Source organism: Trachurus japonicus, chromosome 17 (assembly GCF_045865225.1).
Source record: "Trachurus japonicus isolate A0001 chromosome 17, Traja_1.0".
Taxonomy (NCBI): Eukaryota; Metazoa; Chordata; class Actinopteri; order Carangiformes; family Carangidae; genus Trachurus; species Trachurus japonicus.
Genome location: NC_140923.1, coordinates 17,389,716 through 17,409,954, shown reverse-complemented (window position 1 = coordinate 17,409,954; position 20,239 = coordinate 17,389,716). Strand labels below are relative to the sequence as shown.

The 20,239-nt window shown below is 40.0% G+C and overlaps 3 protein-coding genes across 3 annotated transcripts in view; all 3 read left to right on the top strand.

Annotated features, from left to right (window-relative positions):
• The first annotated feature begins 2,245 nt into the window (after nt 1-2,245).
• Nucleotides 2,246-6,844, top strand: LOC146970436 (uncharacterized). The gene is made up of 4 exons (XM_085805919.1): nt 2,246-2,278; nt 2,615-3,038; nt 3,779-4,015; nt 5,553-6,844. The coding sequence occupies exons 1-4, from the start codon at nt 2,246-2,248 to the stop codon at nt 6,509-6,511; spliced, it is 1,653 nt and encodes a 550-aa protein (XP_085662045.1). The 3' UTR covers nt 6,512-6,844.
• Nucleotides 6,845-8,422: 1,578 nt separating this feature from the next.
• On the top strand, nt 8,423-16,049 carry atp6v0b (ATPase H+ transporting V0 subunit b). The gene is made up of 8 exons (XM_085806121.1): nt 8,423-8,682; nt 9,919-9,967; nt 10,632-10,715; nt 12,285-12,362; nt 12,959-13,028; nt 13,237-13,288; nt 13,428-13,618; nt 13,826-16,049. The coding sequence occupies exons 1-8, from the start codon at nt 8,598-8,600 to the stop codon at nt 13,850-13,852; spliced, it is 636 nt and encodes a 211-aa protein (XP_085662247.1). The 5' UTR covers nt 8,423-8,597; the 3' UTR covers nt 13,853-16,049.
• Nucleotides 16,050-17,573: 1,524 nt separating this feature from the next.
• Nucleotides 17,574-20,239, top strand: part of b4galt2 (UDP-Gal:betaGlcNAc beta 1,4- galactosyltransferase, polypeptide 2) — a 184,092-nt gene continuing 181,426 nt past the window's right edge. The window contains exon 1 of the mRNA XM_085804201.1: nt 17,574-18,033. The gene's annotated coding sequence lies outside the window, so the exon portion shown is untranslated. The remainder of the gene's footprint in view (nt 18,034-20,239) is intronic.

Genomic DNA, 20,239 nt, shown 5'->3' with positions numbered 1-20,239 from the left:
AAGGAATCTATAGTGCTTCATAACAGAGTAAAAAAAAACACACATCACACCATCTTCACAATTGTTGTTATTGTTGTGAAGAAATAAAACATGTAGAATATGCCCATGCAGGTCTAATGAACACATTTGAGATTGCAGCACTGGTTTATCGTCAAAGTCTGACACCGTCCTTAATGTGCACATTCAATCTATTGATGTTTATCTGAAAGATAAACATGATCTGAAAGAAGTGACAGTCAGCGAAGGAAACTATATTTCCTTGACTTACACAAAGAGCACAGAGGTGGTGGTGGTGTCGAGATAACCTCCATGACAAGGATGTTGCCCCATGAGTATTCACCTACTCAACAGGAAGCTTCACAGCAGCTCGGTTAATGTCTTCAGTTAATGTGATTTCGCTCTGTGAATTCTGCTGCCAGAGTGCACAAAAAAGGCAACTGTCATTTGGTCCCTGGGTGAAGAAGAGATCCCAGCTGGTGTGAAAAAGACGATTTCAGGTGCTTCAAGTCCTTCACTCCTCAGTAAATTGTTTCGAGTCTGTGATGGAGGAGAAAATAGCGTGTGAGGGAAAATGTGTGAGAAAGAAAGAAAGAAATAGTGAAAGAAAGTAGGAACAAACTGATAACTTGACTCATACGGATTACAACAGTGACATCTAGTGACTTCTGCTGTGGGAGAGGATCTGTAAAAAGGCTCACAAACTACAGTGTTTCTCTGAGTTGTATCACACTAATAACACTTTAGCTACATGTGGAGCTGTTATAGTCTGACAGTTTCACACAACAAGACCCCATCTTCTCATATAGCCTACAGCTGACAGAGATGACATCCTTGAGGAAATTAAAATTTTCACCCTTTGTGGCTGTGCCTTGATACATTAGGTAGATAGAATTGCATATCTCTTAAGTAAGGTAGCCTATAGAGTGTAATTTTGCAAGATGGTGATGACACAACGTAAAGGTTAAGGTCATTGGTGTTAGTTTTTAATCACAAGTGCTTTCCTCTTTTCCACTGTGCGCTCCAGCTACCCAGTATCTTCAAAGTAAAAGCATGGTTAAGTACCAAAATAATACTAAATATCATAAACAAACTAAAGGTGTATTCCCCAAAACTAAACCACAAAAAATAACTAAATTATAAGTGATTAAATAATACAAAAGTAACAAATAGCTCCGACACCTATTTCTTTGCTTCATATCATTATGATTATTTATCTGCTTTGTTTTTCATTCTTGTTTTATTTCTTTCTCTCTTTTTTTATTTTCGAACTATTTTTTTCTGTTTGTAATTTCTTGTCCATCATATATGCCTACGAAATAAACACAAACATTCATTTCCCCCCATAGACTGTAAATTTCCCCTTGAAATGAACCGTGCGCGGGGAAATGAAAGCTGAGACCCTGTGGCTGGAGACGCGTTCACTGACGGAAACTTCTCAGTGTGACACCCAGCGGAAGTAAACAAAGCGCCAGCAGCGTCGCCTCTGTGGATGTACAGTATGAGAGTGAGTTAGGAGACGATGGAGGAGATGAAGCAACAATGTCCACACTGCGGACTTCGATATGAAAGAGAGATTGTCATAGAGCGATCAGCTGCTGCTGCTGCTGCTGATTAAACGGAGTCTTTGAACGCACCATCGGTGAGTTCGAGGAACAGATCGACCCTCTGGACGTCGCTTGGAATAAAGATACAAATGGCAGCAGGTCTGTAGCAGAGTGACAGCTACAGATGAGCGTATTGACAGAGTTAAATGATTGTTAACAACCTCTCATTTGACACAGTGACTGTTTTTAACACGGATCCCTGCTGACTATTATTTGTTGACAGAGTGTTTAGCCTGGTTTATATTCAATTCAATTCAATTCAATTTTATTTATAAAGCGCATTTCATGCACAGGGCAAACTCAATGCGCTTTACAATAGTTAAACAATTATAATACAATGCAATAATAGTGCAAACAATTAAAAAAGTGCAAATTTAAAGACAAAACAAAGCAACATCAAAACAGTATCACATACACTTACCTATATAAATGCTCAGGGGACACATTGGTATACACATGCACGTACACACACACACACACACAAAATTTAATCAAATGCAGTTGTGAAGAGGAAAGTTTTTAACTTGTTTTTAAATGTGGTCACTGATGTTGCCTGTTTTACTATCTCGGGCAGCTTGTTCCAGATGCGTGGGGCATAGATGGAAAAGGCTGCCTCCCCTTGCCTAGTGTTACTAAGGGGGATGACTAAATTGCAATTACTTGTGGATCTAAGGGTACGTGGTGGTGTGTAGTTGATGAGCATGTCGGTTATGTACTGAAGTGCAATGCCATGTAGAGCTTTATAAACCAGGAGCAGAAATATCTAGGCTATATCACTTGTGTATTTGAGGGTCCGCCCATTGGAGGGTCCTAATGGGGGTCTTCTTGTGCCATAAATCATAACAAACCAAAGAGTGGTGGATTACCATTTATGGCACTGAACTGGCACAACACTTGTATTTACTTATCATAATCAGCAGCAGACTAGTCAATGTGCAGATGAGAGGTGGAGGGATAAAACAGAGGAACGACTCAGGATCGACACATCACCAGAAGCTTTTTAATCTGAGTGTTGCTGCTGTTTCTCGTGTCCCTTTGTCCCTCCAGAGCTCCGACAGCAACGAGTCTGTAAGGTGGAGGAGGTTTCTGACAACCAGCGGCTCTGTAACCACGACAGGAACTCCAGACTGGACCAGGACGACCCAGAGCCTCTGCAGATTAAAGAGGAATATGAGGAAATCTGCATCATTGAAGACGAAGAGCAGCTCGTACTGAAGCAGGAGACCGACACCTACACGTTGACTTCTATATGTGAGAAAGGAGGCCATAGTGATGCTGAACTGAACCAACGGCTCCTTTGTTACAACAACTCAAAGAAACACAACAAAATCAAGCATGTCGACACTGGAGCGTCTAGAAAACACAAAAACACAAGTCACAAAAGCAATCTACACAACTCCACCACAACAATGAGTCACAGTAACACTCAAACAGGTAAAAAGGCTTTTCTTATTAGTACTGAAAACAATAACATTTCACCCTCCAAAGACCCAGAGATACAGAAACACAGATTGTTGTGTCACTCCTGTGAAGCAGTGAAACAGCCACGTCTACTAATCCACAAGAAAAATAGAAAAGTTATTTTTTTCCAGATTTGATAAGGATAAGCCTAAGTGTGTACCCCTTTTTTTATCTTGATGTGCTCTGGCTGGGGGAACAAGCAGAGAAAGAAGTGCTTCACAAATCTGAAACTGAGCTCTAACGTCTATCGGACTCTACTTGTTATTGGACTCCAAGTTTGATTCTTAGGAGAGTGTTTTTTTTTTTTTTTGTAAATAGGGCTTTGAACTTTCCTTTGAACTGCCACATCAAAGCTAATTTCACCTTCTTCGTGTTTTTTTCTGTGGGTCAAGAGGACAGATAGAGAGGTGAAACTGAAACTTCACTTTCATCTGGTAATTATCTGATGAGATTCAGTGAAATATTTGGGAAAGTGTTTGAAACAACACTGCAGACAGGGGTGACAGCTGATGTAAACATCCAAAGCACATTGAAAAGACTCACATGTGGGAACTGTTCATGAGTTCAGGAAACAATTGACAACGATCCTTTGGAGCCTCAGAAGTAAAACTGAAGTACGATTGTCTAAAAAAGGAGTGTGAGTTCAACTTCAGATGTCTCGTCCTCCATCGTCATATTGTTAACCTACCTCTCGTGTCTATTTGTCTCTTCAGACCTCCATCAGCAGTACGTCTGTAAGGAGGAGGTGGAGGAGGTTCTCGTCGACCAGCAGCTCTGCACCCGGGAAAGGAACTCCAGTCTGGACCTGGACGAGCCAGAGCCTCCTCAGATGAAAGAGGAGCAGGAGGAGCTCTGCACCAGTCTGGAGGAAGAGCAGCTCCTAGCTGATGCTTATGAGGAAGGTGACCACAGTGGACCAGAGCCAAACGGTGACCACCGGCTTCTGTCAGGTAAAAAAAAAAACTTTAGTCCAGATCGAATGTACACCTGAGTACCCACACATTTCAGAAGCCATGTGTGTCATGTGGCAGAGCTTTCACACCTGGTTGTGAATTGACAGACCACGTTAGAAAAGTCGACTGTGGTGAGAAGTCACATGACTGCAACATCTGGGGGGGGACAAGAGACTTGGGCTGTGGGCCGAAATCACCCCCTACTCACTACATAGTGCGCTATATAGTGACTACGCCATTTTGTAGTGGTGTCCGAATGTTTAGCGATTATTAAAAAAGACGGTTTATAAAATCAAGACCCCCCATGACGAGTCAGCTTCCTGTATACATGTCACGTGGGTTTCTGCACGGCCACGCCTTTTTAGGAGACTAGCGGCAGCCTTGAGTGTATTGACTCCAATGGGAAAATTGAACGTGAACACGGATTATGGTCGGTCCTTTCTCTCCACAGTCACTGAGGTAAATTTTGATCTAATTTTTCACAAGTCACATCTCTTCTGAACATTTTGACACGAAAATGGCGATTTTCAGACGGACACATCAGGAGAAAATGAACTTTGTTCAAGACCTGTCTCTGTCTCAACAACACACTCTTGCGAGATTTGGCACAGATCTCCTAGGCAATGTCAAACAAACGGCTGCGAACTCCCGTGAAAATTATTTAAATAATTTCTGTCATGCTAAATGTGACTGTTAGTAGTGTAAATATTTAATGTTATCATAAGAAAATATAAATATATTACTTTCATCTACCTACAAATTTTATAAATCCACACGCACGTTCGCAGACAAGGGGGGGTGACGGTTGGCCACGCCCATTTAGGAGACAGGAAGTGTAACCATTTCTATCATTGGAGCAGCCTCTCATGGGGTATCTTGGTAAATAGCATGGATGTATTATATTATCTTATAATAGATCCATAGAGTATCTTTGTTATTAATATTCACTATATAGTGCACTCAATGTATCCCACAATTCACCGCAAAATGTAGTAGTGAACATCCGATGGTCACTAACCGAAGCAAGATATCCCATCATGCATTACGGTCACGGATCGCCGTTCCGATCGCGGTCGGAATGTTGTAATTACGTGACGTAATACGTAATTAACAACTGCGTGGAGTAGTGTCCAAAAGTGTTTTTCATTTGACCAGTGAGTTCACTATATACAGTAGTCCACTATATTGACTTGACGTGATTTCGGACACAACCCAGATGTTTCTGCTCTGTAATATCTTCCTAAGAGCATTTATGTGAATTTTCACCATTCACACACAACGCAGAATTTGTCAGACTTTCTGTTTGCACCTCAGTATAGTCACTCCAGTTGTTTCTGCTCTTTCTTAGTCATTCTCCTGGCCTTGTTTGTAATCCTGGTTGGTCTGTATATGTTGTTAGACCCCACATACACATACCATGCTCTTAAAACACATTCCACAGGATAAACAGTAAACAGTTTGTAAAATTATATCATTTGTGATGTCAAAATAAAACACTCACTAACCTATTTCTTGTGTCCCTTTGTCCCTCCAGAGCTCCCATGGCAACACATCTGTAAGGAGGAAGAGGAGGAAGAGGAGGAGGAGCTTGCTTACCAGAACAGGACCTCAAGTCTTGACCAGGATCATTTAGAAATGAAAGAGGAGCACGAGGAACTCTGCATCATTCAAGTGGGAGAGCAGTTTCCACTGAAGCAGGAGACCGATGCCTTTATGTTGACTGCTACTTACGAGGAAAGTGACCACAGCGAACCAGAACCGAACAATGTCCATCAGCTCCTTCCTCACAACTCTCCTCTGACTGAGAGACGAGATCAGACGGGAAGCAATCGCATAGACTCGCAATCTATTGGTAACGCAGCACAAAAGCCAAAGAAGAGATGCCACAAAAACACAACTCACAATAACAATTCATACAACTCTGTCCCAACAGAGACTCTCTGTAATAATTTCACAGACAAAAAGTCTTTAAAATGTGACATTTGTGGGAAAACCTTTCAGTTCAAGTCCAAAATGATAATACATCTGAGGAGCCACACGGGGGAGAAGCCGTATTTGTGCAAATCGTGTGGGAAAAGCTTCAGTCAGAAAGCCCATTTGAACGAGCATTTAAAAATCCACAGGGACGAGAAGCCGTATTCCTGTGAAACGTGTGGCAAAGGACACAAAACGAGTAAAGCCCTGCTGGTCCACGTGAGAATCCACACGGGCGAGAAGCCGTATTTGTGCAAATTATGCGGGAAGAGTTTCAGTCAGAAGTCGCATTTGAACGAACATTTGAAAACCCACACAGACGAGAAGCCGTACTCTTGCAAAACGTGCGGGAAAGGTCTCCGGAGCCGTAAAGCTTTGGTGATCCACATGAGAATCCACACGGGCGAGAAGCCGTACGCCTGCGACACCTGTGGGAGAAGATTTAGCCATAAATCTTCACTGAACGGTCATTTAAAGATCCACATAGAGGAGACCCAGTATTCTTGTCAAACATTGTAAGAGATCAACATGAGAGTTGTACCTCTGTAGGAAAAAGCTGACAAAGCTACTTACAGGCAAAGAAGCCCTGTGTTTGCAATATACTATATAAGTGGATTCAGTTGTGATGGTTCACTGACAAAACACACATGAGTCACGCGCCACATAATTTAAATTGTTGTGGGGGAAAAGGGATTTTCTGAGAATGGACAATTGTTAAAATCCTCCATCAGTCCGACACTCTGGAGAAAGTGCTTACGAGTGGAAGTAAACCTATGCAAAATGTCTCTGTGACTGAATGTATAAAATATTCCGTTGAAAGAATTTCAGTGTCATTATTTGTTGTTTTCTTAAACATTCAACGTTCAGCATTTTGGCAAATTAGCCTTTTGCCATAATCCCCTATAGTCATAGGAGTGGGTTCATAGGTTTAATTATCTGTGCAAGCTGGTTTTAGATCTGCGGGGCAGAGACGTGAGCTGCTCAGTGGAGGTAAAATCAGATACACAATCCAACAACTGCAAAACAGTCGTGGAGAAGTTGTGACCTGCACAATTGCCACGTTATATGAAATAATCATGTATAATTATGTAACATGCTTTTGAAATCACTCCGGCCAGCAGCCATGTCTGGAATATAGTTCCAGCTCCGCATTTGCCTCGAAATCAACTCTGTCTCGTAATGTTAAATTAATTATTATTTCATAGTGTTTCGAAAGTGCACAACTGTCACAACTTGTCAATGAGAACGTTTTTGAGTTGTTGGATTGTGTATTTGATGAGTTTGATGAGGGACAGGGGACCTGTACCGTTCACCTCCATTGTGTTTTCTGAGCAGCTTGCGTCTCTGTCATTAACATCAGCTGTCAATTTGCCTCTATGGTTTGAATCAGCTAAAATGAGGTTGTTGTAAGTAGTTAAAATAAAAAAAAATAGTGAGGCTTATCAGCTCTGATGTTTAGACATCACCTTTAAAAAAATTAAAAAAAACTTTAATGGTAGTATAACCTAACCTTAAGATAAATCTAGTGTGAGTTGTTTGCTTTGGGCTTAACCAGAATTTAACCACTCCCTGATTCTAAAGTTTTCTTCCTTTTGTGTTAGTATTCCTTTATCAAAGAAAGAAAGCTGAATCAACATTGATTCATCATAGTTTACTTAATCATGACACAGTAAATGCAATCACATAGCAAAGTGTAGTTAACTTTATTATTATAAACCTGGCAAAGGATCTCAAAACATGAAAATAACTCCCATAAAAATAGTATGACATAGTGTATTTCTAAAAAGAGGTTTTGTTTATTTGTGGAATCTGCGTTAGTTTTTTTTTTTTAAGAACAAAACTGATTTGAGTTTGTGTTACACTGTCTTTCTGAAAATTAAGTGATTTATTTGATTCGTGAACTGCATAGCCATAGACCTATGGTTTTTAGCAACATGTAGCCTAGCCATAACTCATAGATTACACTGACAGTGCCATCTAGTGGCAACTACACGCGCTGCATGTTGCTCTCACTCCGGTATGGAATGCAGCCTTCTAAAATACATTGATTACAAATTGGAGGTGAAGCCCATTCAAAATGTAAAACCTTTTCGGATGAAATGTTGATAAGGGGCAACATACGGTGGCTATAGATTTAATCCTGAGCTGTGTTGTGGCATCGTTTGTGTTTATAGCTACTACTCTAAATTCTTCTGGGGAAAAAATAGAAAATCTACTAGGTTTAATGCAGTGGGTAAAAATTACATTAGCCTACATTACATTTCCCTCTGAATTGTTGCAGGACCAGAAGCAGAGGCTTCTCGGTGGGAATATAAAGGGATTATTACACAGCTCGACTAGTGCCTGTCTATGGTGGGTGAGATAAAACCATAGCCGGACGCGGCCCTCGGCTCCCGGTCACATGCCAGTCGAGCTGGATCAGCTGACACCACACAGCTTCTCCTTTTGATGCGCTTCCTCCTCCGTCGGATCATAGCGCCTCTGGAAAAAGAAGAAAAAGAAACAACATTCAGTAATATCGCTACTTTAGTCTTACTGGCGTCATTTTGTTACAATTTGAGCCAGGGACATCTTCGCTGATCCAGCAGGTTTGGCCGCCGAGTAGATGTTGTTGGAGTGGATGATGAACGGACACGCCATTCTTTACACGGGGGTCACTTTGGCCTTCTGGAGCACCATACTAATCGTCGGTAAGATTATATTTCCCCCTATAAATCGTGGAAATCTCGAAGGAAAAATGAATGAAATTATCGATTTCTCATGCTTATGAGGCAGTTGTTGTGTAGTCGGTCGTTTTTCTTCTCTGGCAAAGAGCTGTTGTAGCGTTTGACAGCAGCTATCAGGGACCTGGCTAAATCATGGGACTAGATCGGTAACGACCGTTTCCATTTCGCTTGCTAGCTCCTACTAGCAGGGTAAATTTACCAGCTGGAGACTGGGTTATTCGTGTATGCTGGTAATTTGATGCAGGAACACGATATGCTTTTGTGTGTTATCAAACGATTAAAAAAAAAGAAGCAATAATATCCAGTCTGTCTGAGTTAGCATCTTGCTAGCGGTAACTGAACATTAACGTTAGCTAATACCAGCTGTATGGAAAATATGAAGGGATTCGGACACTACATGGTCAATATTTATGATTTCTAGAGTTAAAAAACCAAAGCTTTATTTTTATAATGCTGTGTTAACATGTGTTGGAATCATAATCACCCACATTTTTAACTATTGAATCCAGCTAAAGCTAACTTTAGCTGGTCGTGCAGTGAGAGGGAAGTGCAGCAGTTTTCACGTGAGAGTGAGCAGCTATTACACTGAGGGTGCAACTTCTCCCTGTGACTTTAGCACATTAATGTGACTCTGCTTCATAACATGGTGCAGGGGAAAAGTCTATTGATGCACTAATATCCAACAAAATGTTTATTTTTTTATGTATTTTGCACCATAAAAATCAAGGACAATTACAAAAACAGAAAACGAAACAAGAACAGCTTTTATAAAATACGCAAAGATCCAAGAACAATTCACTAACAACAACAACAACAAAGACAGAAAGCAATACAAGTGCCTTATTGTAACAAGAAGGAGTCAAAATAAAATTGTATGATGAAATGATTATGCATGTGAGGTGATTGTGTATGAGTTGGTGAGTAATGTATAGATTCGCCTGGAGTATGATTAAATGATAACTATATGAGGAAAGAAAACTATTGGGATATTGATATATCAGATGGGCCCCTTGTTCGCACTCAGCTGCTTCTTCTCCCTCTGCTCTTTCACATACTCCAAGCTCACTTGTAAATATGAATATGGTAGGACATCTTTCACATACTCCAAGCTCACTTGTAAATATGAATATGGTAGGACATTTTTCCACGTTTACATGATGGGAATTAATTATTGTTGTGTGTGTGTTTTTTTTTCTTTAGGTATCTGTTATACCATATTTGACCTTGGATTCAGATTTGATGTGGCATGGTGAGTAGTCCTGGCAAAAAAAAAAAAACCTCACTCATCTCATTTCAAGAAAAAATCATGCTTAATAAGTAAATTAATTTTGTTGCAAAGCCCATAGTTTTTCTAGGTCTGTAGAATAAGGTGGTCTCTAAGTTGTGCTCCTGTTGATGATGGTGATCACTTGATCAACAATAAAACCTAACTTTATTATTAATATCAAGCAGTTTTTTCTACAATTGGAACAATCAGTTTTTGACATACCTTACACACCCTACATCATTTGGAAAGAAAGAAACTGTTTACATACCTACTTTATGCAGATTAACTAAATGTAGCCAATGAGCATTCAGACAAAGTAATAAAAATCCTCTCTTTGATTGTTTTACAGTCTGACAATAAACTGATTTCAGATTAAAAGTGTGGCAAACAACTTTTTTATTGTATTGGCAATTTAACAAATCATGCAACTCTGAGATTCATCTCAATCTTGTTTTTGTTTTAAACACAGTTTGTTATGTGATGTGTCTGTGAAACCACTGACTTTCTATTGTTTGATCTGGCACAGCTATGTTTAAATTCAAGTCAATAATATTTAGCTGCTTTGTATTGATTATATAAGGTACAGTAAAATACATTAGTCTTTCCCTCTGAATGATCTTCATCAGCTGTACTTCTTTACCCCCAGGTTCCTGACAGAGACTTCTCCCTTCATGTGGGCCAATCTGGGTATTGGCTTGGCCATCTCTCTGTCTGTGGTGGGAGCTGCCTGGTGAGTACCTAACAAGAAACATTGTTTTACAGCAGATGTGCTGGCGTTTGACAGCCTAAAATACACCACTGATCCATCTAATAATGTCCTCATTCTTGAAACATCCAGGAAAAAACCTCATGTGTAAATGTGGAACTGGAAAGTCTGAAAATGAGTAAGACAGGATCACTGTTGTGCAGCCTTAGGATGGATCTGTGTTCCCTTTAAGTCCCATAATGACTTGCTGAATCATAAGCAATGACAGGGACTCCCACACTACAATTTTGATGAGCTTCATTTTTAAAATTTTTCCTGACAAACTAAACCAGACTGTATGCATTTGAGTAGTAAACACATTTCTTCTTGTCTGTTCTCTTTACAGCACATTGATTTTGAAATAAATATAATGGATATTCCATGAAATTTGCCTTAAAAAGCAGTATTTCCCACACAGTGCCTTTCCTTATTGAGGGGAACCCTCTCATATTTTAGATGAGACTTGACACTTTATCTGTTATTTTGTTTCAAATGCATGAATGTGCTGAGGCACTGAGCCACGAAGGAGAACAAAAACAAAATGTGTCACTGTCCAAATATTTTCAGTCTGGACTGTAAGTCGACTTCAAAGAACTGGCGCTGACAAAGCTTGACTGATGCAGCGCGTTAGCCTGCCAAACATCATCCATTAAAAGTTGCACTCGAACACATCATAAAGACAACAGCTGGGGACCTGCTGATGACCCACATGTGTGCACACTATGCATCTGTACTTCAGGCAACAAACAAAAACTTCTCCCCACCATTTTGAATCTGTTTAACACTCTAATTATATACTTTAAATTAAAATGGAAATTCTTTCTGATTGGGATAAAAAAAAGTTTTGCTTCCCTTTGCTCTGCTCGTTGCTGTTTTCAACCCATCGTCACTCGCTAGTCTAAGAACTGAAGTCAGAAATGAAAAATATTGAGAGGCTCAGTGGGTTCTTCATTTACTCGATTGAACCGCCAGTCAAAGAGCTCCTTCACAGACTTCCTCTGATGCACGTTCAACAAGCAGAATTGGCTGAAATGCTGCTGATAAAAGCCGAGCAGAGCCAGTGGTGCAGGACAAACATCAATGGCTGCAGGCGGCTGCTGGCCACCCACTGTTTACAACGCCCTTCAGATGTTGTGGTGCTGGTGTGTCGGTGCTTGAACATGTCGTATTTATACTTGATTTTTACTCGATACAGTCTTATCGAGCTGGGATTGTTTCCCTTGCAATCATTTAGTTGTTTGTCATTTTACATGTTTTGTTCTTTTGCCGCTTGGTAGTTCAGTGTGGTTGAATTGATCTTTTTTTTTTTTAAACCTCTGTGGTTTTGGTGTTTCAATCTGATTACTGTTTTGAGTGTATCTTGGCTACAGACACAACAAACATGGAAGACGTCTGTTGATATTACTGTATGTGTAAATTAGGATTAGAACAGTCAACTTTGAGCAGCACTTAACTTTTCAGTCCCTTTGTTTTTAAGTAGTAGACAGGATTAAATGATCAGTAAATCTTTGGTTATACTCACCTGGTAACTTTCTGTGATTTATTTATTTTTAGGGGGATTTACATCACTGGCTCAAGCATCATCGGTGGTGGTGTCAAGGCTCCACGAATCAAGACCAAGAATTTGGTTAGGTAAGCTCAATAAAAACCTTCATTCTTTTTGTTTTTGTTACATACACGTACACTGTACATGCTCAACTTTGTGATTATATCCAGTTATACTGTATATAGCTGAATATTGCTGATAACTCAGAAAGTAGCTCAACTAGAAGTTATATTTTTCTTATACATATCTGATTTATATACTGAAATACTGGGCAGGAGTTTGATTCCTAATGGAGAAATGTAGTAGCCATTTAATCCCAGACTGTAATGATAAAACCTTTGAAAGTACTTCTCAAATTATGGCTGCAGATTTTTTTTTTTTATAAAAGTGGTACTGTTAAGTGCATCCTACACAAATCCATTGTTGCTCACATGTATTAAAATCTGCTTCACATCAGCAAAAAACATGAATCACTGGCAAAACAATACTTTTGCATTTAAAGAATTAGCATTAATGAGAGCCTGTCAGGGTATCCAGTGAATTAAGGTTCCACCAAGGATCCTCAATCACAGTTATTGTTAATCCACAGCAGAGCTTCGTACTGTAGGCACTCAGAAGAACCAGCTGCAAATAAATTTTATTCCATTTGTTTCTGAGTTTTTCTTTTAATGTCTCCCTCCAGCATCATCTTCTGTGAAGCCGTGGCAATCTACGGGATCATCATGGCCATTGTAATCAGCAACATGGCCGAGGTAAGCAATGAGCCTTTTCACTGTGGATGTTCAAAGGAAACTGTGCTGCAGTTTTTTCACTTTGTCTCTAGAGGAGATTTCAGAGACGGCAGCAGCACCGTACAGGAGAACGTACAGCTATAAATTACATATGGGACCACGCAAGAAGCTTAATGTGATTTAAAACACCAGAGCAGGTCCGGTCTAAAAATAATCTGTCATCCTACAGAGCTTCAGTGGAACAACCCCGGAGACCATTGGAGCAAGGAACTACCAAGCTGGTAAGAGCCCAGACATAAATCTAAACAGGTCATAAAAGAAAAATCCACAGAGTTCGAACATGACGTGAAATATGTTTATATTATTTCTTGTGGATCAGTGGGGAATATCTCTGACACGTTTGATTTCTATGCGAACTAGGATACTCCATGTTCGGAGCTGGGTTGACCGTAGGCTTTTCCAACCTCTTCTGTGGCATCTGTGTCGGCATCGTGGGCAGCGGAGCGGCTCTGGCAGACGCCCAGAACGCCAGCCTCTTTGTGAAGATCCTCATCGTGGAAATCTTTGGCAGTGCGATCGGCCTGTTTGGTGTAATTGTAGCCATTCTGCAGGTGAATGAGACACTGCTGCTTTTATTTTTTTCCACACACACACACACATGCATTCTTTTTCCCTTTCATATCAGTGCAAAGATGCTAATTATTTGATAGATGTGTTTCTCAGACACGCTGGTTCCAGCTGTGTTTGCATTTCAAATTCTGTAATAACTGGTTTCTTCTCCTTTTTTTTTTTTTTGTTTGTTCCTCCTTCTGCCACAGACGTCGAAAGTAAAGATGGGTGACTAGAAGATGAGTTCCCACGCTGAGAAGATGAAGAAGAAAAAAAAAAACCTTGCTGGAAAATAAGATGGATTATTGTGTAAATACATCGTAAATTATTTAAATGTCTCTATTTGCCTGGTATTGTTTTTAACCATCATTCACCCAAGAGTTGTCAGGGCATCCTTTTTATCTCACAAGAAACACGAAGGTTGCATCAGAAAATGTGGAGAGAGGGGAAAACAAAAATCACGCAACACGATTAACTGACAACTGGATGTTGCCTAGGAACAGCCAGTCCGCTGTCTTACACGCTCCGACGACACCTTGTAGCCGTGTCACATCAGTCAGATTATTCACCTCTTGGGTCGTTTACATGGCGTCATTACCTCTGACCACTCTTGGGTGAATGATAAGTTAAAAATTACACTAGAGTATTTGAAAATATATGTGTGTGTGTGTGTGTGTGTGCGTGCGTGTGTGTGTGTGTGTGTGTACACTGGATACATGATCTTTTTTTCTTTCTTTTCTTTTTTTCCTGTGAAGCATGAGCGTGTTTACCATTGTGTTTGTAGCCTGGTCTGTCAGTTTTTTTGTTTTTGCATCTCTTCTTTGCTAATAAGCAAGTGGTCCTTAATCCACACTGTGGCCCAAACACAGTATTTGTCCAGCCTCCCACTGTAGAAATCACCAGAGAATCTATAAAGTTAGCATCAAAGTACTGATCTAGGATCATTGGTAAGGCAACAGGACACTTGGACATTGGTTTTTGGGAGGCCAAGATGTACAGTAGCCAGATCACAGCGGTAGATCTGCTCTAAATATGTCATCCTGTCATTCACTTCCCGGGCTCCTGAAAATGTTATAGCGCTGAGATTTCTGCATTTTAAACCCCGTGGGCCTCCTGAACATAGCTGCCATCCAGAACTCCCTGTTGTTTTTCCCTAGAGGTCCCTCAACTTTTTGAACTCAGTTTTAAGCACGTTATGATCCGTTCCACCAGTTTTATAACCGGATATCGGGAGATGGGGAAGCCAAGTTATTTTGGATTACCTAGAAAACAGTCAGATCTGCTGTCTTCTCTTCGTCAATGCATGGTTCAACTTAACATGTTAGATGGAGGGAGATGGCCGTGTTTATTTTTGAGGACATGATGCTAGCATTACCCTACTCTCAATATCAACTGCTGATATTTACTGATATTGTCGAATTAGAGGTCTTTAGGGGGAATAAATCTCAGGTGGTTTGGTGCCCACTATGGACTTCACATAATCAAGCTTATGGTTACTGATTTTAAATATCCTTATTTTTACACAAAAATCGAATCCTAGAAATCTTCATATTGATTTGTTATTTTTGTTTGTTTTGTTTTGAATGTAAATCTTAATACACATTTGACATTAATGGATCAAATGTTAACTTTTCATGTCCATGTCCCCAAATTATTTTTGAAACATTCCTTCATGTGTGTAGAAAACTCAGTCGTGTGTGTGTGTGGGGTGTGCACATTGAATAGCAGACGATACTTGTATTAGACTCGTGCTACATCACACAGCCACCATTAAAGCTTTATAATGTTAGTTTGTCTGGACCTTCTTGTCAGCTGTACAGTGTACAGTACTTTATCCCAGTTATGTTAATTTAGAAATCTGGGTAAACAGATTATTTTTCGGAGCCTTGGCTGCCAGAAGAGTGAAGTGGATGTGGGCACCGAGTGCAAAATGCTGCAATGTTGAGTCAAAGGGTTTTTTGGTGACGTGTATGGAAAATACCATTTTGTTCTTGATGCATCATTCCACTGAGATGACAGACCACGGCTAATTGTGAATCGTCTGAAATCTTTGCTTGTAATTTTTCCTTGATCATTCTTGTGAAGTTCTGAAAGAGAGTATAAACATTGAATCTAACACGGGGAAAGTGAATAGACTTTTATCGTATATCTAGACCTGGCCTCCCAAAGGTGTCTTAGCTGCAAGATCATCTTGGCCTTTATAATGGTTTTATAACTCAACCTAGATCAAACTCCAAGAGGCCTTTGGTAAACCAGTGCTCTGTACCAAACCCCTGGCTTTCAGTGACTGTAGTTGGTACTGTGTGTTAATTATGTTGACGTGATGGTGATCAGAAAGTAACTCATTGTTTTTTGACATTGTGTATGATAAGAAAAACAGATCTTCCTTCTGGCTTCATAAATGTCCTCGAGAAAATAAAATGGTCCAATCAACAACTTGTCTCTGACTGTATCCATCTGTGTGTCCTGTTTTTTAGTTGTTTTCCAAAGGTCCAGTTGTCTGGAAATTAGTTTTTTCACTTCCTTTTGGAAAGTGATACATTGATTTGAGCACTACTGCATTGATTCTATGGAAACCTCAAACTGCAATTTTTTTGCATTTCCACTAGATGGCACATAAAACCATAACATCTGTCAAACTGAAACACTGGATAGCCTACTATACACCACTTTCTCTATCTTTACTAGTTACCATAAAAGCATGGCAGCAGTTACATTCCCCCTTTTTAAGCTTGATTTTCTCTTGATTTTCTTAACACGTGTTGAAATTTTCCTACTTCTCTTATTGCCCATTAATATCAGCTGCTGTATCCAATAACAACACCCCAAACAAGTAAATCCTATTTGTCAATATGATTTTCACTCCAGATGTTTTACAAGTGTTTCACATCTATAGCAAATTACTTTTCCTAAGTTCACAGAGACCATAGTGAACAATCCAGTTCATCTTAAACAATATATGACACAGTCTAATCAATAAGTATATAAACAAATGGACAAATAGTTGACAAATACTGGTTGACCATGAAGCCATGACCACAAGGAACCCTATACTGCTACAATAAACCTTTAAAATGGTTTATATGTGTAATTAGACCATTATGAAGACCAAAACCATGTCTGTGGTTGCTGCCAGAGGTTTCAGAGGCAATTTACTTGAATGGCAAATGAATAAAAGCCTCCAGACCATATTGAACAAAGAATAAACCAAATATCAATAGGCCAGTCTAAAGCCCAATTAATTAATATAATAAACAAATAGTCTAATATTCTACATCTTAGTTCACCCAGATGCTTCAACTAATCAGCCAACATGATGTTTTCAGATCATCTTGCACAATTGATCTGAGGTTAAAGAAAACTTAAAAAAGAATGTACTTGTTATGTACTTATGTTTCATATTTTGCTTTTCTTGTTTTCACTACCTTAGGAAAGACATGGTCAGATAAACTATGAATATTACTGCACCACATATTTTAGAATTGAAAAAGAAAAGAAAAAATCAATTTAAAAAACACACTTTACATTAGTCAACTAAGGTAAGAGGAAGCAAATTTCCGGACTGCAAATGTTATTTGCTATAGATTGCTAATAATAACAAAGCAAAACTTGAAGGTGGTGTTAGCATATATCTATGTCTGTGAAAACAAAATAGGCCAGACATACATTTATATTCACCATAATTTCTTTAGAATAACCTTTTATTTAAAGACTTAGATTTGTAATGTAAAGTCACTTCAATAAATTATATATACACACATGTCCTACAACATTTCAGAATTACTATTGTCTGACAAAAGTGTGTTGTTATCAATTCGCCCGCTCCTCTGACTGGTAGCTATACAGTCTGAGATGAGCAGACTATAAAGCGAAGGAGTTTGTGGGCCGTCCGAGCTTCCGTAGGCAGCAGGAGCGGAGGGACCTGCTCGCTGCTGCCACAGCCTGAGAGCATCATCCCTTTCTCTCTCTCTCTGCTTTTCTTATCGTCCTCACCAAAACACAGCGAGATGACGGGAAATCATGAGGACAGCGCCTCTGTACGCTCCGGTTTGCGGTAGGAATGTCGTTACGGGTTATGTTAGCACTGCTTTGGCTAGCGTAACATCACGCTTGTTTCCCCGATGAGAGCAGACATAATAGCCTGTCTGTGGAAACGGAGGAGAATATAGTTATCCAGAGGGGGAGTCGAGCTGGACTCAGCAGCCTCCAGCTTTTAGTTTAGTTTTTTCTTTTTTCTTTTCTTTTTCACATTTGACGTAACATTTTTTTGGGCAATTAAACGCCTTCGACAGTTTTTTTTTTTCATGTTGCACGTTCCTGTCGGATGAGGAGGATAAAAACAGTGGTGGTGGTGGTGGTGCTCCTCCTGTGTTGGAAAAAGATGCAGAGATAGAAGTGCTCGGCTGACAACATCAAGGTAGGTGCCTGCCTTGTCTGTCTGCTTTTCTCTAGGATGCATTGTTTCATTCATTCAAGCATCGCATCGCATCCACGCTCCTCTTTGTCTCCATCCAGCCTCCACTCATTTATCTTTAGCCATCGTGTAAACCTCCTGCTTCCACTGAAGCTTTGAATAGTGTGGAAATCATCAGCAACCCCCCCCCCCCCCTCTTTCCTCTCCTCCTCTGCCTCTGCCTCTCTTTTGTTATCATGCACACAACCAAGAAACAAGCAGCATCTTTACAAACGCCATACTAGGCTTCACTCAGCCTCCCCTGCTCTGTTCTTGTACAGTAAACGAAGCATCTCAGCATGCAGGCTGCTGCTGCTGCTGAGAGGGGCTGTGCAAAACCATCGGAGCTTCATTTAAAAGCTCCTCAGTCAGATCCACTCTCACTAGCCTGCAGCCTCCCTCCACATTTCATCTTGTTTTATTTTATTTTTTAAAGGAAGGATGCAAAGTCTGAGGAGGAGGAGGAGGAGGAGGGCTACAGCTTCTCGTGTCTGATGATGATACAGTAACAGTGCACTAGGAGCAAAGAGTGGCAGAATGCACAGCCAGCGTTACACTGGGGAAATGGGAGAGAAGAAGGAGGAGGAGGAGGAGGAGGGGGAGGAGGAGGAGGGGAGGGGGGGTTCTTCATCATGAAGCTTAACCTAACCAGGCGTTTACACAGAAGCTTTGTACCTAGACCATAATCCAATCTGACATCTCTCTCATTTATGACATAGCATCTCTTTAGGGCGAGTCTTTTAGAAGCTACTGTATGGTAGCAAGTGCACTGGAGTTGTTGCCGTGAGCATGAAATAACTTGTCCTCCTGCAGAGTGGGTTTCAGTGGAGTGAGTGTTTTTTTTTTTTTTTTTTAATTTTCTTTGATTGATGTTCCACTGCACGAAACGTTTTCTTGTCAGGTTTAGGTAATGATTTTGTTGTGGAGATGTAGCTATTTGGTTGGTTTTCAACACAACGCAACGTCTCTTTTTTATGTTTGGTTGACGAGTCGCTCAAGAGCTGGAAGGAGAGGAGCTGCAACTAATGATCGTTTTCATTAGGCTTATCCTTAATATGTTAATTATTTGCTTAGTTAATTGTTCTATTAAATGTCAGAAAATAGTCGGAAATGTAGGATGATCTGTTATTGTTTGACCATCAGTCCAAAATCAAGAGAAAAGCAGCAAATACCCACAATGTGAAAAGTGGAATCAAGACTGGTGGGTTATGGAAATGGTTATCGGGAATTACATTTTTATTCTCTTCTGAACCAAACAATTAAATGATTATAGAAAATAATCAATGGTTTAATGTATGCTAATCATTTAGTCAGCTGAATTAATAACAGCTTCCATTCATGCGTAATCTGCACTGTATGTGCTATGCGCATCTTGTTAATGTGACTTCTGCCTAGGGGAAAAGTTTATTGGATTGGAAAAGGTCCACTTTGTTGCTTGTTCTGGAGCTTTTGGCCATATGACATGGTCCTCATCCACAGGTTCAGCTAAGTCTCTGTTGATTGGCTCTTAGTTTAACTGAAGAAATCATGTGTGCAAATGATTGATTACTCCTGAACAGAGAAACATGTCTGCTATGCCAGTGCGGTTTTATCAGTAAATGGACCTTGAGTTGAGATTCTTTGATCCGAGCTGTAGCTTCTTCATGCTGTTTAAAACCAGTTCAGTATCTTAGAGCGCACACATCTTAGTCCAGTTAAGTTCAGTCATGTGCAGCGATACTGCGGAGGCATCTTTTGACCATCTGCTCTGAAAACCTGTGTTATCTGTGACTTAACTCCAGGCTTCTCAGATCGCAGAGCGATGGTTGTGGCATCCGTCTGTTAAATCACAGGTGGCAGGGTGGTGTCTGTGGGTAATCAGGCTGATCTGGAACCAGAAGGTCACGTTTTCAGTCATGTTGAAAGCTACTTCAGATTTTTGGCAGTGTGGCCAAATATCGTCTTGGTTTACTAGTTGTTGTCTTAGTCCAAGTCATTAGTCAACTACTCGTCATCTCATGGTGGTGATATTCATTTGATTATTTAGATATGTGTTATATTTCTGTGGGGCATGATGTTTTGAGTCCTGGGCTGGGAAAGAATAAATAACATTGTTAACATTGTGTGGCATTACATAATAATGATAATAATAATAAATATAATAATTAGGCTATGTAATAATAAGGCTGTG